Source organism: Pocillopora verrucosa, chromosome 4 (genome assembly GCF_036669915.1).
Source record: "Pocillopora verrucosa isolate sample1 chromosome 4, ASM3666991v2, whole genome shotgun sequence".
In the NCBI taxonomy this organism is placed as follows: domain Eukaryota; kingdom Metazoa; phylum Cnidaria; class Anthozoa; order Scleractinia; family Pocilloporidae; genus Pocillopora; species Pocillopora verrucosa.
The window spans coordinates 5,075,698-5,095,572 of NC_089315.1; the positions used below are offsets into that span (position 1 = coordinate 5,075,698).

The 19,875-nt window shown below is 37.8% G+C and overlaps 2 protein-coding genes and 1 long non-coding RNA gene across 5 annotated transcripts; 1 reads left to right on the top strand and 2 right to left on the bottom strand.

Annotated features, from left to right (window-relative positions):
- Positions 1–2,722: 2,722 nt before the first annotated feature.
- Positions 2,723–6,951, bottom strand: LOC131794737 (tetratricopeptide repeat protein 28). Its single transcript, XM_066164895.1, is given in 4 exon segments — positions 2,723–4,659; positions 4,661–5,778; positions 5,781–6,196; positions 6,878–6,951. Coding segments are annotated over 4 exon segments (2,325 nt in total). The 3' UTR covers positions 2,723–3,942.
- Positions 6,952–7,179: 228 nt separating this feature from the next.
- Positions 7,180–11,342, top strand: LOC136280443 (uncharacterized). The gene is made up of 3 exons (XR_010717231.1): positions 7,180–7,376; positions 9,952–10,031; positions 10,474–11,342. It is a non-coding gene; the product is annotated as an uncharacterized lncRNA (long non-coding RNA).
- Positions 11,343–11,416: 74 nt separating this feature from the next.
- On the bottom strand, positions 11,417–17,936 carry LOC131794701 (tetratricopeptide repeat protein 28-like). Of its 3 annotated transcripts, none has more exons than XM_066165602.1 (3): positions 17,918–17,936; positions 13,098–16,533; positions 11,417–12,951 (listed from the first exon to the last, which is right to left on the bottom strand). In XM_066165602.1, exon 2 carries the CDS (start codon positions 16,504–16,506, stop codon positions 13,114–13,116), a length of 3,393 nt encoding a protein of 1,130 aa, XP_066021699.1. In that variant the 5' UTR covers positions 16,507–16,533; positions 17,918–17,936; the 3' UTR covers positions 11,417–12,951; positions 13,098–13,113. The 3 variants fall into 3 exon arrangements, with proteins under 3 accessions (XP_066021699.1, XP_066021700.1, XP_066021698.1); XM_066165603.1 differs by having other exon boundaries at positions 13,098–16,337; positions 17,918–17,931; XM_066165601.1 differs by having other exon boundaries at positions 17,768–17,927.
- Positions 17,937–19,875: the final 1,939 nt, after the last annotated feature.

Here is a 19,875-nt window from a genome sequence, read left to right on the forward strand (position 1 = left end):
AAGAGAATGAAATATTACAATCGTCTTTGTGTGACTTTGAATTTACCTCCCTAAAACAGACATCAATCAAGTTTTTTTGATACTTTTAAAAAAACTCAGTGCTTCTCACTTAATGATAGTTGTAAGGAAATCAATATGAAAATAAATTTCCTCCCTGATCTTAGTGCGACGGCGTTGTTTTAAATATTTATTCAAGACCAGCCCCATAAGATGACTATCTTGCATAGGTAAATATCTCGTCATTTTTTTCGCTTTGAACCACCTAGGTGAGAAGTTTCTTCTCCTCGTCTGGTAAATCTCAGTGGGTTTTGCGCATTTCCTGATAACATTGAGCCATTGAACATGGGTGATAAGTCTGTTCAAGTATCTCGAATTCCCTCCTTGAATTAAACTATGTTAACATGAGTGGTTGTTGAACTGAATAAAAGAAAAGTTTAAAATTGCTACTTCAAACTGTCGCAAATATTTCAATGAAGCGTTCGTCATATCCTGTCACCGGGCCACGAAGTCACGTTTTCAAAATCTGGGGTTTTTCGTCTGACTGATTGCACCTTTTCAAACTATAACATCAGTTTAACAAATAAATTCCAAGTTGCCGTGCGTCTGTTCAGTAATAGGTCACAGATGACGTCAAAATGTGGCAAGAACAAAAAAGTGGCACACGAGCCCACTGTCACTTATGTTCTTACCACATTTTGACGTCCTCTGTGATCTATTACTGAACAGACGCACTGCAACTTGGAATCTATTTGTATTATATAATAAAGAATTAAAATATACGGAAAAAAGTTTTAATGATGACGATATCTATACGTTTGTCCTCCAATAGATCATAAGTGAGAACCAATCAGAATGCGTGCATAACTGAGCTTATTATATAAATGTATACAGCTATTTCAATTTACGTTGTCGGATCAAAGCTTCAAGGGTACGGGACAAGACCGAAAGGCGGTATGGGTAGATTAGAATTAATTTTAGGCTTTCGGGGTTGTCGGCGCGAGATGGACATGGAGGCTGAAAATACAATTAGTATTGCCTTGCGCGTCTTAAAAAAGAGCAACAAGAACAGATTAAGATCCCATATTCTCCTTCGGTCTTGTCTTGTAGGCTTGAGGCTTTTATCCGACAACGTAAATTGAAATAGCTGTATTCTTCATACTGTTCTCTTTACATTCTCTTAGGTGCTGACAAGGAGAATTTGTTTAACAATCTAGAACTTCTTTAGTTGGTGATCATTTCCTTTATTCTCATGACCTTAATGTTCGACTTAGGGGCGATACTGTAGGGAGAGATGAAATGCTTGTCATTCTTAACGGTTTAAGAGTTAACATAAATTAGCGGCTTAGAGAACATAGAATATAGAAAGAGTTTTCGTTTAATTATGCTCGGTTATGCCTTAACCCTCGAGAGCATTAGTTCTTGCGAACCAGAAACAACCCTCAGCATGATAAAAATCAGAAGATAAAATCTGCTGCATGAAAAGTTATAAATTTTAGACAACACCCCATGAAGAGGAAAATTCTGAGCTTATGTTCTCTGTGGTGTTGTGTCAAAAATTTATAAGGTTCATCTAAATTATAAAATTCCTACACAACTAACTAAAACGTTAAAAGAAAGAAAAAGTATCCTTGAGGTCGCCTTAATTCACGCTTATCAAAATATCTCTGACCCACACACCATTATTTTTTCATTGTCTTAGAGGAAATGAATCTCGTTGAGCCTGTCGATGCAAAGGCGAACTATCACTGTTGTATCCATCCTACCTCCATATTTTCTACTGAATTTTCAAGCATTTCTTGAATTCGCCGCCATCATATTTCATGTTCGAGGATAAAGGGGGAGTGGGTCGGGTTGCCTGGTGTCATCATCCATTGAAAATCTTCAGTAGAAATGAAAATATATTTTTCCTCGTGTCACAACGTCTATATCATTTGTAACGTTCTGTGAAAGTTTCAGTTCCTTTTCCTAATTTTGATAATCAAGAAAGGACCAACTATGTAATCAGTTAAGGCTTAGTTCAACAAAGCCTCTTTTAATTTCCTGCTTGACGTATTGGTTTAACCCTTTACACCCTAACATCAGTATGTATATTTCTCCACACTGTTTTCTAAACTTTTCCTAAGGTGCTGACAAGGAGAATTTTTCTGACAATCAAGAGCTTCTTAAGTTGGTGATCATTTCTTCTGTTCTCATAACCTTACTGTATGATTCAACAGTGCTAGTGTAGGGAGAAATAGGATGCTAATCACTCATAGGGATGAAAGGATTAAGATTTTAGACATCAGAGGAACTGAAGCCATCGCATTTGCGATCAAATGATACAAATGAAATCTTGCGCTGACCCATAACATTTCGATGAAATATCTGATTACCTTTTAAAGTTAATTTTCCTCTCGACTGGGGTATTCACGGTTGTTACAGTATGTCAGTGAATACATCAACCCCGATGTCATGGTAGGATACCCTGAGAGTAAATGAAGATTGTTTGTTTGTGTCCCTGTAGAAGATTAGAGGAGTGACTTCTTGGGATTAAAGCTAAGAATAGATTAAGGAGCGACAGGATTGTTAAGGATTGGGATGATTAACTCGGATTACAATTTAAGCCTATGGTTTTCATTTCATCACAATTATTAATTTTTAGTGTTTTAAGATGAACAATGAAATACATTTCAAGTTCTTTTTTTTGTTTGACACACAAGGTTTATTAATCATGACAGTCGCATTTTAAAGAAACTAAGCTTTTCAAATAAGTATTTTAATTCACAATCACCTATTTACAATGTTTTGTAGAGAATCATACATGGGCTCGCGTAGATATGGAATTTCTGTTCAAGTGTTCGACTCGATAGCTCACGAGTGAGCTGCATGCACTCACTTGTAAGTTGTTGAGTTAAACACTCGAAGAGAAATTTTATCTCTACGCATGCCCATGTATTAATTTGTTTACTGCATAACCAGAATAGCCCTTTACGGACAAGAACGTCGACTTAATTAAAGAATAGAAAAAATGGAATCCAAAATCTCCGAGAAATTGTAAAATGCGTTGGCGATAAGGCTCAAGATAAGAAAAATTCCGTGAATCATTAAAAAAACAAACAGTCAAACTAATATTCAATTTACAAAATTGTCAGTTAATGACTTATTCCTCAGCGACAAAATCTTCCAGTTGTCGAGTTTCGGTTTCAGGCGCGAGAAATGCCACCATCAAAGCCACTAATTATTTAACTTTCCCCTTTCGGGAAACTTTGAACGTCATTGTCTATAAGCGATACAGATTTTTCAGTGTTTTAGCAGCCATAATCCGAGAAAATTTGGATAAAAAAAAATGGATCGAGAAGAGTGAAGGCTATGCCATTTATTTATCAACCTGACCGCTAAAGGCGAGTGACGTGTCAACAGATGATTGGCGAAAAAGTAAAACTATTGTAATTTTTTTGACGTGTGTTGCTACGCCTTTTTTCAGGGCTGGAAATCCTTGAATAATACCATAGTTTAAGTAATAAATTAATTTCTTATTGGTCTTCTTTTTCAACTCAAAGTGCATTTTCTTTGAAGCTGTCTCCGTCCTCGTATCTCTGAGCATACTACTGAGATTTTCTCAAATGAAGGACACGTCTAGTAAAACTAATAATGATTAAACACTTCAAAATTAAAAGTCTAATGAAATAAAGGTATTAGTTGAACTTGTATTTCCTCTCAGAGTCCCTTCATAACAGCGACATCTTTCACAGTTTATTGTGTTGAGACACCTGGTACTTTCTCCCCCAGTTATGAAGAATTCTCTCTCACCATTAAAAAAAAATTGTAAGCTGATTCCGTCACTGAAAAACACGCTTGCTTCGTCACATGTTGCAGTGTGCCAGACATGCTTCTAAATTGCGTTATTATATTTTTCACTTAATTTTGTATCACAGCATCGTACTTACATCCCGGAACTTACATTCACTTGGCTAATTGGAGTGTCACATCATCTCCAATCAACACGAATGGTGCCCATTTTCTCACTTCCGAGTAGCCTGGGTTCTCTCTCATCCATTTCATACTTTCATGAAGAGATTCACTCGCACTCTTTCCATTCACTAAGTGCTGGTAAAATTGCTTCATGAACTCCATTGTTGCTTTGTCGTCCACAGCCCAGAGAGACGCCAACACCGAACGAGCGCCAGATCCTAAGAAGGCTCGAGCTATGCCAACAACTCCCTCAGCTTTGATGTTTCCTTTACCACTGTGACAGCAACTGAGCACCACCAGTTTGGCTCGCAATCTGACTGCTGAGATGTCGGCCATTGTCAACAGAAAGTCATCCCTCTCACGGTTGGATGGAGCTAGTGCAATATTACCTCTCTCTTCTTCACCGTGTGTAGCAATGTGAATGAGACTTACAGAGTGTATCTTCTGTAGTACCGCTTCCTTAGCAGCTTCTTTACCAGTTAAGGGTTGAACGTTAAGAATACTTCCAATCATCTCAACTTCTTTTCTAGCACATGGTAATGGATCAAATGTTAATTCACGTCCCTGGTGCGTGACAGTACCAACATCAGGATCGCCAACTAGGAGAACACCACTTTTACTGTGATAATCTACAGGACTGTCTTGGATCAGCTTGAGAGTCGTCAATGATGGAGTATACCGCATCCTGAACTTTTCTGCCAGAAATTCGATCTCCTTTCTCGTTCATCAATGCAGAAAATGGAACTACGTATAGTGAACGATCAGGGACAACAACTATTTCATCAGATCCTTCCAGACGATCAGCCACAGGAGCTATGGTGACTTTATACAACACTTTGAGGGGCGGTTCTTCTTCTGATCCACCTTCATTCTTCTCCTCGACTTTGCAAGCGTTGAGACTTTGATGAGGCTCCGGGCTTCCATTAGATTTGGTTGGAGATCTAGCCACAGAATGTTTATCATCAAGGACCAAATAGCGATCTTCGCATCGTTCTCCTGGCAAAAGTGAAAACTCTCTGTCGCACTTATACGCCAGGTCCTTCAACTTGTCTTGAAAAGAGTCGTGTTGAGGCTGACTGTCTGCTGAAAGCCATTGTCTCGATGACATCTCTTTGCAAGTTGTCTTCATGTTAGCCTTTAAAATCCAATAAAAAATATACCCGGCATAAAAACAAAATGACAGGCATATGTAGGATTGTTTCCGGACAACATCTTTTGGATCAATCCATTGAAAAGGATCAAAACTAGGTAAAGGTTTCGCAGAGTAGTGAGTTTCCATTCGCTGAGCCAATGATCTTGCACGTCCAAGCTCCGACACTGACAACGCTTGATCAATATTTCCTAGTTTAAGCAGAACAACAACCATTAATCGATAAGGATCATTGTGCTGGTCTGCAAAGCCAATCTGAAAAGTTTCGCTTTCTTCATGTATAACCGACGTTTTTTCAAGCAGCTTTATGCTTGCTGAGAGAGCCGAGAAAGCTTTTGGTACATCGTTTCTTGCTAAACACAGCAACGCTATATTGCAGTAGGCACGACTTTCTCCTATTAAGTCTTTTGACGTTCGAGAGATTGAAAGTGCAGTACTAAAACAATCAGATGCTTTCTTAAATTCTTTTTGAAACAAGTAAAGCTGTCCTAAGTTGTTATTGATAACCATTTCCCCATTTTTGTCAATAATTTCTTCTGCAATGTCAAGAGCCTGTTCGTTGTATTCTATCGCCTCACGATGTTTACCCAGTGAAGCATAAAGAATTCCAAGGTTTGCTAAAGCAGTGCTCTCTCCATCTTTATCTCCAATTCGTTTCAGTGTTTGCAAGCATCTTCATCACCTTGAGACTGAGCAAGTAGTCCGGCAAGGTTGCAGGTCAGAGATGCCTGTTGCTTGAGGTCTCTAGTGCCTTGGCTAATATGAAGTGCTTGTTGATAATGATCATTTGCACTTTCATACTCGCCAATTGTGTGCTCCACAGCTGCCAAACTAGCAATTATATTTGATTCATTCAGGTTGTCGCCAACAGTCCTAGCGATATCAAGTCCTAAACGCCAAAACTCCCTCGATTTTGCGTACTCACCAAGATACTTACAGCAATGACCAAGATTAAGGTAATCTGCAGGCATTCCTTCTTTGAAATCAATTTTAGTTTTAATCTCTTGTGCTTTTCGGTGGAGTTCGTATGCCGTTTTGTAATCAACTAAATGCTGGTGGATAGTTCCTAGATTGCCGTCTAACTCGATGATAACACTTAAGCGTCATATTTTCTTCTCATGCATGAACATCATTTTACATAAAAGCTATGCCTTCCATTTGATTAGTTGCAACATCTACCAATGCACAAGAGTTGATCAACTCGGTGACGCATAATTTAACTCAATACGAACAGATTTACGCAGGAAAGTTTGCAACTAGGGGATCAACATTTGAAACGGACCTAAAGTCGAGTCTAGTGAGTAACCTTAGTGGAACTTTACGTATAGCAAACTATATCTGGCTAAATACCTTGCCTTCCTGAGGATACATAATTCATTTTAATTGACTCTGTGGCTAGATGTCTGGCAGCCGGACAGGTTTTTTAATAACTCCGTGTCCGCCAGTCGAAAAATATTTACTAATTGCAATTTACACGATCAGATACGTTTTTAAATAGATGAACACGTCACGATTTCAACCGATCTGCGAGTTTTGCATTAGCTCGGCGCTCTGTGTTTATTTAAACGAATGTTGCGAGCGTCCAGTGTTTAATTAACGTTTAGGGTGTCACTCTTGGGTACTTGATAGGCTTACTCCGCTCTGCCTAAAATCTTACCACTATAAGAATTAAAGGTTCAACACTACATCAGGCTGAGTTTTTAGAAATTTTTCAAATTTTTAGCAACGCTCTATCCACGACAAGTACAATGCTATAGTTGGTAAAACCTCACTTACCTCGAAGCTTTGAGTTCAGCAAAGCCGGATATAGCCAACAAATACAGATGTAGCGATTTCGATATATATGTCATGTAAGCTTCCTAAAGTTGTATCGTGATCTGTACACGGACTTGGAAATTTACCTTGCTTGTTATTTTGTTTTCCTGCTTCTCTATTTTTATTTAGGTAAAGAACACGCAGCTTTTAAACGGTAGACTAAGAATTGTCCTCAAAAAAAAAAAAAAAAGTTCTTTCGTACGATTTTAGTGAACTTTCATTTTCATTAGTCCCAGTCCATAGTCAACACGGTGAGTCTCTCAGGTGCCTCTGGAACTTCATTTACTAAGAATCCATGAAGGAGTTTTGTACGGAATTACTCCTTAAGCCTTAGATTGGACAAATTCGATTGTATCACTCGCTTCTTCACCCAAAAAAAAAAAAACTAAAAAAAAAAAGCACTCAGGAGCTCTGGAATCAAGTCGCTCTCATCAAGATGGTGGCTACATAAGCTTTCGTAGTAAGTAAAAAAAAAGCTGTACACATCCATACTATTTTCACGAAGTTTATTTCTCAGAATATTGAAATTCAAAATGTAACGTTTCAACGATTCAAATACGCGTTATTAATCTGTTATTGGATCTTGCACATTTCTCGTGCAATGCTCGCGCCAGCATGATCGGTCCAACTTTGATCACTCGAGGTCTCACATGCATTGATTGCTCAAGACAAGTTTTTTTCTTCAATGGATGAACTTTTCTTTCCACATTGTGAATATTTTCTCCCACTTGTAAAAATTTTCTGAATCTCTTCTCGTTGACCGTATAATAAATTGTTCACTGTATAGAGCAGAACCAAACAATTACTTGCATCATAGACTACTTCAGTTGGCTTATTATTTTGCATAGATTACTATTTGTGCAAGGTACATCTTACTTAATTTAACCCTTTAACTCCCAGAAGTGATTACCATGTAGCTTCTTCCTATAGTATCCATACATTATACAGCAAACAGGTAGTGAGAATACTCAAACTCATCAGGTACAATTTATTACCTTGATTGAACACCAAATTTTTGCAACCAATTTTACAAGGAAATGTGTTGTAGCTAGAGGGTAGAATTGACAGTCAGATCTTAAGAGTTAAAGAGTTAATTGTACAAGGGATGTCTTCTTCAACTTAAAAAAATCAATTTTCTAATCTTCCCTATCAAACCTTCCATTATAATGGGAAATTTCCTCTCTGTAGGTTCCCAGTCTTAACTTTCTTCATCCAATGTAGATGTCTTCTCTCTTGGTTTTTTTTTTGACTACTTTGTACAGAACAAACCTTCCAATCTCCCATTTATTTCATTAATGTTGTGGGTTGAAGTAAATTTGGGTATCTTCCCTTACAAGAGAAGAAATCAAATTAATTTATTTCCAATTAAAATTGATGGCTGTTTTTTTTTTTGTTTGTTTGTTTGTTCTTTTTTTTAACTTTTCTCAATTCTGAACATTCAAGTGAATCCATACAACAACTTCTCAGGCATAGCACCCAATTTTCATGGTCAATCTGCAGTTGTGTGAATACATGTATGGTTCTTCTTTGAGAAATCAAAAGTTCAAGGGAACCACTCTTCATTATTCTGCACTGCTAATAATAAATTTGATTTGCAGTATAGTTTTTTTTCATTTACAGATTGTTGTTGATAATGACGATGAAAAAGAGTGGTTGATATATGACACAGGCTCTAGTCATGTACGGTGTCCCCTTGTTTGTCTATTCCCTGCAAATTCTTACTCTCTTAAGTCTTGGTTATAGGGTGATATCTGTAAGTTTCATAATTAAAATAAATCATTCACTATTAATACTTCCCCTCAAATAAGCACTGCCTTAGAATAAATACAATAGGCAAATGAAATAAGGGTTAAATTTTCAAGAAACTGTGGTGCTGTGTCAGTAGGAGGTGTAAAAAGATAATCTGGTTTTACTAACTGATTTGATAAATGACAATAAAATTGGCCACTGTAAAGAGGTTTTAAAGCTGATGTTTTAAGGGGTTATCCTTTGTCATGGCAAATAGATGAATTGTGTTTTATATGTGTTTTATGATGAAAAGAAAAAATAGGCACCCTCCCAGTTTCTTAAATCTCTCATCAGTTCTTCTAAAAAACACTTAATGACAACAGAGGATTGCTAGTACTTTTGTTTTTGATAACTCTCATGAGGATTTTGATACAGATTACATGAGTATTGCACAATGGGCATCTACTATGACCATTTTACTTCAAAGAAAGTAGTTATCCTGTATTGAGTACACTATACACTATACTTAAATTAGCAATATTTTTCCTCTTTAACCTAATGTTGGACAAACCTGTAATAATTTTTTCATCCCCTGAGAGACAGTAGCGCCTAGTTTTTCCTCACATCTCTTTAACCCTTTAACTCCCTTGAATGACTAAGACAGAATTTCTCCTTACAATATCAGAACAACATCAACCAGATAAGTGATGAGAAAAAATAAATTGGGGGATAATAAGGTGATGCAATACTAAATCCTCTGAACTAACATTATAAGAATTGTATGGTTGACAGTAAGGAGAATTACAAATTTGATCTGGGAGTTGAAGGGTTAATATCTTCTGTGAATTACACATTAAGTCACAAGAATAAAAGAAATAATCAGCAACTAAAGAACCTCTGGATTGCTACACAAATTCTCCTTGTCAGTATCTTAGGAAATTGTAGAGAACAGTATTGAGAATATGCATGCTAATATCAGGGCTTAAAGGTTTAAATCACAAGTCTAATGGGTATCTTCTTAAGAGCTGTTTCCCTTTCAGTTATCATAGTTTTATACAGTAATGGGTTTGAAACCATGGGTAATATTTGATCATATTATTTTGTCTGATTGTCTGGGTGAGGGTAGTCCCAAGAAGAGCTGTTGTCAGTGGTTTGTGTCTGGTATTTCCACAACCTTAGCAGAAGTCATCATCAGAGTCAAGTGACTCTGACTTGACTCAGAGTATTAGTCATATTATGATAAAAGCTCTTTGCCTAAAATATCATTTAAAACTTGCCAAGTCCTAAATCTTATTTTATGTTTCCAGTCAGAATATCCTATGTATTGGAATATGGTGAATGGACTGAAGGCTTCAGATGACTTGTGGACTACCTGAAACTAGATAAGGTTGGTGCAGATATTTCAGAGAGAACAAAAAGGATACAGAAAGGGGACTGCAAAATTACACGTTTTGCAAATAAAATTTTGTGTCTTGGTAATGATTACCACTAGAGTTATCCAGGAGAGGGTAAAGGATTAATCCAGTTAGATGGTACTTGTACAACCATAAAAGTCAACTTTGAGAACTACCCAGTAAATGTAGAAAGGTATCTCTCTCTTTCTCTTACATGTAAAAAAATTTGGTTCAATAAGTGGTGTAAAGGCATAAGTAAGTCTCTGCTGCCCCTTATGAAGCAGTTAGCCTCATCACTTTAAAATTCTAAATTTTCACCCTAAAGGGTTTATGTTGATTCACATGAGCTTGTTACTGCACTAAGCTACAAGGGTTTTTTAGGGTATCTTGACAAGTAATTGTTGTACTAATTTGATAAATTTTCCTCTCTGTTAGGTCCATATCTTTGGGGCATCTCTTGGAGGTTTCCTTGCACAGAAGTAACATTCTGTGAAAGTTTAAGTTCGTTTTCTGAATTTTGATAATCAAGAAAGGACCAACTATGTAATCAGTTAAGGCTTAGTTCAACACAGCCTCTTTTAATTTCCTGCTTGACGTATTGGTTTAACCCTTTACACTCTAAATTCAGTATGTGTATTCTCCATACTGTTTTCAACACATTTCCTGAGGTGCTCACAAAGAGAATTTTTCTAACAATCAAGAGCTTCTTAAGTTTGTGTTCATTTTTGTTGTTCTCATAACCTTAGTGTATGATTCAGCAGTGCTAGAGTAAGGAGAAATAGGATGCTAATCACTCATAGGAGTTAAAGGGTTAAGATTTCGATAGCAGAGGAACTGAAGCCATCACGTTTGAGATCAAATGATACAAATGAAATCTTGCGCTGACCCATAATATTTTGATGAAATATATAATTACCTTTTACAGTTAATTTTCTTCTTGACTGAGGTATTCCTGATTGGTACACTATGTCAGTGAAAGCTACAACCCCAATGTTATGGTAGGATACCCTGAGAGTAAATGAAACTTGTTTGTTTGTGTCCCTGTAGAAGATTATAGGAGTGACTTCTTGGGATTAAATCTAAAAATAGATTAAGGAGCACCAGGATGTTAAGGATTGGGATGATTACAATTTAAGCCTGTGTTTTTCATTTCATCGCAATTTTTTAAGTTTTAGTTTTTGAAGATGAACAATCAGATAACTTAAATAATTTAATCAGGTAATTAAAAAAAATTTACTTTTTTGTTTGACACACGAGGAATATTAATCATGACAGTCACATTTTAAAGAAATAAAGCTTTTCAAATCAGTATTTCAATTCACATTTACTTAATTACAACGTTTTGTAGAACATAATACATGGGCGCGCGTAGGCCTAGTTCAAACGTCGATCTTTACATGTACCGAACCTAATTGCAATTTGGGTCGACTCGAATAATTAAGAGCGGCAGTTGATTCAAACGTCGATCCGAATTTAGTCGATCCTAATTGCAAAACTGAACATAACTCCATTGTAGTCAGCGGTTAATGCCTACCAATGGGTATACAGGTATATTTTGTGGATTTAAAACAAGAGGAGCACGAGCCTTCTTCCTTTCCCGCCATATTGTTTGAATGGTTCGAAGGCTTTCGCGCATGGCACGTAAGCGAACTTTCTTGAATTGTGGGTAAAACATAATTATTTTAACGTATGTATAATGTATGCATTAAGTTCGGTACATGTAAAGTACGACGTATGAATCAATGTCGATCTTTTACCGTTCTATCCGACTAGCCGAGTCGGATAGAACGGCACTGTCGATCCGAATACAAATCTGCCGATCCTAATTGATTCAAACGTCGATCTTTACATGTACTTAATAGAAACGTTAGGTTCGGTACATGTAAAGATCGACATTTGAACTAGGCCGTAGATATAGAATTTCTCTTGAAATGTTCGACTCGATAGCTCATTTGTGAGCTGCGCTCACTCGTGAGCCATCGAGTTGAACACTTGAAGAGAAATTTCATACCTAAGCACGCCTATGTATTAATTTGTTTAGTGTATAAACAGAATAGCCCTTTACGGACAAAATAGCCGACTTAATTAACGAGTGAAAAAAATAGGATCCAAAGTCTCCGAAAAATCGTAAAGTACGTTAGCAATACGGCTCAAGATGAAAAAATTACTTGAATTATTACAAAAACAAACAATGGAAGTTACACTCAAGTTACAAAATTGTCAGAATATGAATTTTCCCTCAGCGACAAAATCGACCTATGGCAACTCTTCCAGTTGTCAATTTTCGTTTCAGCCGCGAGAAATGCCGTCACCAAAGCCGCTGATTACTCAACTTTCCCTTCAGGGAAATTTTGAACGTCATTTTCTTTAAGTGATACGGATTTTGCAGTGTTATAGCAGCCATAATCTGAGAAAACTTCGGCACAGAACTATGGATCGCGAAGAGTAAAGGTTTGCTATTAATTTATCAACCTGACCGAGTGGCGCAAAAGGCGAGTGACGTCTCAGCAGCTGATTGGCGTAAAAGAAACAAAATTAATCGTAATTTTTTTAACGTGTGTTTTTACCGCTTTTCTCGGGGCTGGAAATTCTCGTATGATACCGTAGTTTATGTCATAAATTATTTTCTTAATCGTCTTCTTTTTTGACTCAAAGTGCATTTCTTTAAAGCTGTCTTCGTCCTCGCACCTCTGAGCATACTACTGAGATTCTTCTCTGAGGAATAAAATGAAGGACACGTCTAGTAAAACTCGAAGTAATTTGACACTGCAAAATTAACAGTTCAATGGAATGAAGGCGTTAGCTGCACTTGTATTTTCCCCCAGAGTCCCTTCATAATAGCGACATCGTTCACAATTTATTGTGTTGAGACACCTGGTACTTTCTCCTCCAGTTATGAAGAATTGTCTCTCCCTGTTAAACAAAACAAAAAAAATTGTAAGCTGATTCCGTCACTGAAAAACACGCTTGCTTCGTCACATGATGCGGTGTGCCAGACATGCTTCTAAATTGCGTTATTATTTTTTTTACTAAATTTTGTATCACTGCATCGTACTTACATCCCGGGAATTCCACTCATTTGGCGAATTGGAATGACACATCATCTCCAATCAACACGAATGGTGCCCATTTTCTCACTTCCGAGTAGTCTGGGTTATCTCTCATCCATTTCATGCTTTCATAAAGAGATTCACTCGTACTCTTTCCATTCACCAAGTGCTGGTAGAATTGCTTCATGAACTCCATTGTTGCTTCGTCGTCCACAGCCCAGAGAGACACCAACACCGAACGAGCGCCGGATCCTAAGAAGGCTCGAGCGATGCCAACAACTCCCTCAGCTTTGATATGTCCTTTTCCACTGTGACAGCAACTGAGTACGACCAGTTTGGCTCGCAATCTGACTGCGGAGATGTCGGCCATTGTCAACAGAAAGTCATTCTTCTCTCGGTTGGATGGAGCTAATGCAATATGACCTCTCTCTTCTTCACCATGCGCAGCAATGTGAATGAGACTTACAGAGTGTATCTTCTGTAGTACCGCTTCCTTGGTAGCTTCTTTACCAGTTAAGGGTTGAACGTGAAGAATCTTTCCAATCATTTCAACTTCTTTTCTAGCACACGGTAATGGACTAAATGTTAACTCACTTCCCTGGTGCGTGACAGTACCAACATCAGGATCGCCGACTATAAGAACACCACTTCCACTGTGATAATCTGCAGGACTGTCCTGGATCAGCTTGAGAGTCGTCAAAGATGGGGTGTACCGAATCTTGAACTTTTCTGCCAAAAATTCTCCTCTCTCGTTCATCAACGCAGAAAATGGAACTCTGGATAACGAACTATCAGGGACGACAATTATCTCGGATCCTTTCAGAAGATCAGCCACAGGAGCGATGATGACTTTATACAACACTTTGAGGGGTGGTTCTTCATTTGAACTTCCTTCATTCTTCTCCTTGACTTGGCAGGTGTTTTGGCCTTGTTCAAATTTTGGGCTTTCTTGAGGCTCGGCTGGGGATCGTCTGTCAAAATCTTTATGAAGAGGAAACAGTGAACGATCTTCACACTGTTCGCCTGGCAAAAGTGAAAACTGTCTGTAACACTGATTTGCAAGATTCTCTACCCAGTCTTGGGTCGACCGTGAGCCTTGACGTCGGATGTTTTCAAGGAAATCTTCTGTTTTGTCCGCTTTAAGCATCGTTTCTTGGTTAGCCCTTAAAATCCAAGAGAAAAGATTTCCTTGTGCAAAATAGAATGATAGGCAGGATTTATCCTTATCTCTGACAGTATGATGGAAAAAAGTCAATTGGCTGGAATCCAAGTCAGGCAAAGGTGGTGCAGAATATCTCTTTACCATCAACTCCGCAAGTGATCTGGCACGTACAAGCTCCACAATTGACAAAGCTAGATCAAACTTTTTCAATGTGATCAATGTGGTAACCATTAATTTGTAAGGTCTATCGTGTTTGTCAGCAAAGCCTATCTTGTAATACTCGCTTTCTCCAATTGATTTCTGTGTCTCCTCAAGAGCCCTAATACTTCTTTTAAGATACAACCAAAAGTTTTTAGGATCTAGAGTCAAATGATAAACGCATGCTATACTACAGCAGCAAATGCTTGTTCCTCGAAGGTCTTCAATCTTTTCGCAACACGAAAGTGCCTGTTTGAAAAACATCATCGCTTTTTTCATATCCTTTTGATCGAAGTAACAATTCCCCAAGGAATTGAGGATTTTCGCTTCCATTGTTTTCCCTTTAGTTTCTTTCACTATGTTTAATCCTTGTTGGTATTGTTGCATGGCCCTTTCATATTCGCCTTGCGAATTATACAGATCTCCAAGTGCTCCCAGAACAACACTTTCATAATGTTTGTTTCCAATTTGTTTGAAGATGTGCAATGACCTTTCAAGGTATCTTACGGCCGTTGGTATGTCGCCTTCCAATTGATAAACAGTCCCAAGATTATTGAACTGTAACGCTTCCTGAACGATGTCTCCGATGTCTTTAAAGATTTGCAATGCTTCTTTGAAATACGCTTTCGCTTTTTCAGACTCGCCAGTGATAGACTCCAATTCGGCTAACTCGGATAAAATTGATCCCTCCATACTTCTTTCACCAACCTCTCTCGCTATCTTTCGACCCTTCTCAAAATGTTCTTTGGCCTGCACGTATTGTCCACGATTCTGACAGGAAATTCCCAAGTGACGGTACTCGGATAGTGTGGTATCTTGCAAGCCGGTTCCACTCTTTAACTCTAGAGCCTTTTCACTACACTCCTGTGCTCTGGCATTATCACCAAGATGTCGATAGATAGTTGCAAGATTGCCGTAGTCTATTCCTTGACCTAGAGTGAGATTCGTTTCCTTGTTGATTGTCAATGCCTGCTCAAAATATTGCTTTGCTTTACAGAAATCACCCATTGACTGATATACAACAGCAAGATTCGCGTATTGTTGTCCTTCTCCTATTCTATCACCAATTTTCTTGTAAATAGCAAAAGATCGCCAGTGGAATTCTAATGCCTCTTCGTATCTTCCGAGAAAATGGCAGAGGGTTCCAAGTTCGCAATTTAAAGTACCTTCCTCTTTCTTGTCACCGATTTCCGTGTAAACCTCGAGCGCCTTCCTGGCGTACGTTTCAGCCATCGCATAGTCGTTTTTACCATGATAAAAACCTCTTAAGCCTTTATACGTGAAGGCTTCTCCACTCTTGTTTCTCAGCTCTTTACTAATCGAGAGTGCCCTCCTGTAAAATTTTTCTGCGTTGTCAAATTCTTTGAGAGATGTGTGGATGTCACCGAGATTCCGGTAAATCATAATTTTTTCGCTCTTCTTTCCAGTGCGTTCACTTATTTCGAGGGCTTCATGTTGCACACGTTTTGCGTTTTGGAAGTCTCGAAGAATTTCATAGTATTTTCCCAGATCATTTAAGGCTTCCCCTAGCTTTATCAAAGCTTGATCACCGGCCTCCTTTAAAGTTGCTACTGCCTTTTCATAAAAATCTTTAGCCTGATTGAATTCTTCCAATTCCCCATGTAGTCTGCCAATTTGCATGAATATCACTCCAAGTTCCTTTTTATTACCAGTTTCTATCCAGATTCCAAGTTCCTTTCCAAAGAAGTCCTTGGCTTTAGGGAAGTCGAACAAGGGCTCCAGACGGCGGAGAAGCTTTCCAACATAGAAGCGCGATTTAGCTGGGATATCAGTACCTTGAAGATGGATACGGATTGCCTCTTCCCCAATTTTAATCGCATTCTTGGTATCACCAACAAGACAGTAAAGGTCAAACAACCTGTGAAAGACTATGACAGAGAAAGAATTTAACTTTTCCGCTTTAAATTGTTTTAAAAGAACCAAGCACTCGGTGAATATCTCGATAGCCTTTTTGTAACGACATGTCTGAAGCAAAACGGATGCCACTGCAATGCCAGTGAAGAGGGCCCAAGAAATCTCATCCATATTGTCCATCATCACTACCACTGAGGGTCTGCAGTGAACCTATATCACAGTGAGCAAAGAGGTAAAGAGCCACAGTTGGTTTATCCTGTACGAGAAAGGGAATTATTATATCACTGGTAAGGTGGGTCCCGCTCGGGATTGCCCGCGTTGATCCTGCACAAGAAAAAAAGGTACTTGGACATGCAAGGTTCGTGATCCCTGCCCTGTGTCGGCGATAGAGTCACAAAAAGCGGCAAAAGACATTCAAAACAGAGAAGGGAGAGGGGGGGAGGGGGGGGGGTGAGGAGGGCGTGAGGCAGAGTACCCTTCGCATACCTTTTTATCCATAAACACCTACCTAGCATACAACGTATCAAGACGGGTCTAAATGGAGTGGTAGCTTTTACCGTTCACTTTTCATTTCTTTCCGAAAAACTTTTTTACAGTTAATTTGTTTTGTAACTAACAGTTGAAATTTGTCGATTTTTACGCCTAACGGCTAATTTTTTTTGCCGGTGAACCTCAAGACACCGCTCATATTTCACAGCGCTCATATTTTCGCTTAAAATCTTCTAAGTCACCACTAGAGGAAAAGAAATTAAAACACACCTTAATTGAGGAGGAAAGACAAGAATGATCGAATAGATTTAGGAAATTTGAGTATGACATCGAAATCTCGAAAAATTTAAGATATACATACAATTTCCGTGTTGCAACGTTTAAAGATCCATTCAAATAAATGTTATAATATTAGATTACATTGCCTCTCGATGTCTTTGCCTTCCACATCAATTACATGTCTTAACTTGGACCTAACGGGACACCACAAGTAACGAAAGATCCTAAAATATCGAGTGCTCGCACACAACAATAAGCCGTGGTCGTTGTTTCTTCGTCCAAGATGGAAAGAGAAAGACAATTGAATTTTAGCAGTTTTGTTCCAATAAAAACTCTGTCATGTTCTTATGTAATGTCGTTATTTTCTTCGCTTGAATATCATGTGCATGAAAAGGGTTTTATCCTTTTGGAGTCATATTCATTTAAAGCATCTAACACACATAAACTAATGAATTATTAATATAATGGACCAAATTAAAATCATTACGAAGGAAATCGCAATTAAAAAGTTCGTTTTGTAGCCACCTTCGACGTTTGAAACTAAACTGAAGCTAAGAACGAAAATCACATCGATTTTTGCGATTATATAGCAATTTCTGGTCATATATCCCGCACTTTGGGGATAATGAATGCATTCAAAGTTGAAAATTACACAATAGCCGATAATGATAATTACCTTTTAAAACTCTCTTTCCTTCGTAACTTTTACACTAATCGCAGTCAACAGTTCACCACTGTACCTACTGAGTTTTAAGAAACGTTTTCAGACGTTCAAAACTCCCTGTCTAAATGAATAACAGCGCTAGAGCATCATATCTTTACATACCGTACTAACGTCTAACCTCCGCTTGCAGCGAAACCGGAAAACAGCGAACTACTGAGGAGGCGATCTCGATGATTGGGTCATGTAAGCATCCTGAAATGGAACATAACACTTTGAGATCGGAACTCAAAAATCAATTTTGATTATCTTTCAACAAAATCCTTAGACATGTCTTCTTAGGACGAAAAAACCCAGGAGAATCAACTGTAAAATATTCCAAATAAGCTATGTGATTACAGAAGAAGAGGTTAGTTAATGATAGATTCGCCCTCACTTTAATCTCTATGGCTTGAGCTGCATTTCACTCTTCTGCAGCATTTTTTGTTAGTTGGAAAAAAAATTCACGACAAGCCTTTTTAATTTGTCAAGTGCCTTAACAAACTCAATGCATTATAGCCTTAGCAGCCTTTCCATGCCTGATAACCTTTATTTTTAATAAATCTGAAAAGGGATGATGCCGAGTCTACTCGCATCGCACTCGTGCGGGTGTAGACTGAATGACGTCCCGGGGAGCCCGTGGATAACGTTTATTATTATTATTGTTATTATTATTATTATTATTATAATTATTATTATTATTAATAATATTAAGTTTTTTTAATCAAAAAGACACAAACCTTGCAGTATAATTCAGGTGGCGAAAAAGCGCTAATTTGAACATGACTTAACGCGACACGATCTCTTCTCTTTCTTACTTGACTTAATGGTTTAAACCTTTATACCCTATATCAGCATCTATGTTCTCCACACTGTTCTCTATACATTTCCTAAGGTACTGACAAGGAGAATTTATTTCACAATCAAAGCTTCTTTAGTTACTGACAAGAGATTATAAACCTTATAATCTTTCATTGGCTATCATCTCCTCTATTTTTTTATCTTAATGTTTGACTGATTCAGCAGTGATAAAAGAAGGAGAAATAGGATGCTATCCACTCGTAAGAGTTAAATTCGATAGCAGGGAACTTAAGCCGTCGCAACTGATACCAAAACATACGAGTAAAATCTTGAGCTGACCGATAAATTTCTATTTAGTTTACCGATTACGTCACAAAGTCCATTTCTTCCTTTATACCCTAAGGAATTCAGGGTAAGTTTTTATTTTTAACAGAACATTTTTCAATTTCAATTGCTTCAAGATGAACAATCAAATAATTTAACAAAGAGGGTAATTTTCTAAAGAAACTGTGGTGCTGCGTCTGTGGGAGAGTATAACAAAGTAATTAAGTCAGTATTATCAACGGAGTTGATAACGTTAATTGGCCATCGTAAAGAGTTTTAAAGATGACTTTTAGAGCGTTAGCGCTTCTCCAATTGCTCTGACTCGGTTAATAATACTAAATTACCCTGTAAATAATTTTATAGTTCATTTTTTAACTTTGACACACAAGGTTTCTTATTTATTCTAGAACAGCCCCGTAAGATGAATGTCTTACACAGGTAAATATCTCGACATTTTGTTCGCTTTAAACAGCCTAAGTGAGAAATTTCTCTCCTCGTCTGATAAATCCCAGTGAGTTTTGCGCATTTCCTAATGACACTGAGCCATTGAACATGGCTGATAGGCCTGTTTAAGTATCTCGAATTCCCTTCTTGAATTAAAGTATGATAACATGAGTGGTTGCTGAACTTATCAAAAGAGAAGTTTAAAATTGCTACTTCAACCTGTCGCAAATATTTCAATGAAGCGTTCGTCATATCCTGTCACCGGGCCGCGAAGTCACGTTTTCAAAATCTGGGATTTTAGTCTGACTGATTGAGCCTTTTCAAACCATAACATCAGGATGTATATTCTTCATACTGTTCTCTTTACATTCTCTTAGGTGCTGACAAGGAGAATTTGTTTAACAATCTACATGGTTAGTGATCCTTTCCTTTATTCTCGTGACCTTAACGTGTGATTCAGGGACGATAATGTAGAGAGAAATGAAATGCTTAACGGTTAAAGAGTTAACATAAAT

What these genes read in the sequence shown, in the direction of transcription:
- LOC131794701 (XM_066165602.1), bottom strand. Translation starts at nt 16,506, where the DNA reads ATGATGGACAATATGGATGAGATTTCTTGGGCCCTCTTCACTGGCATT.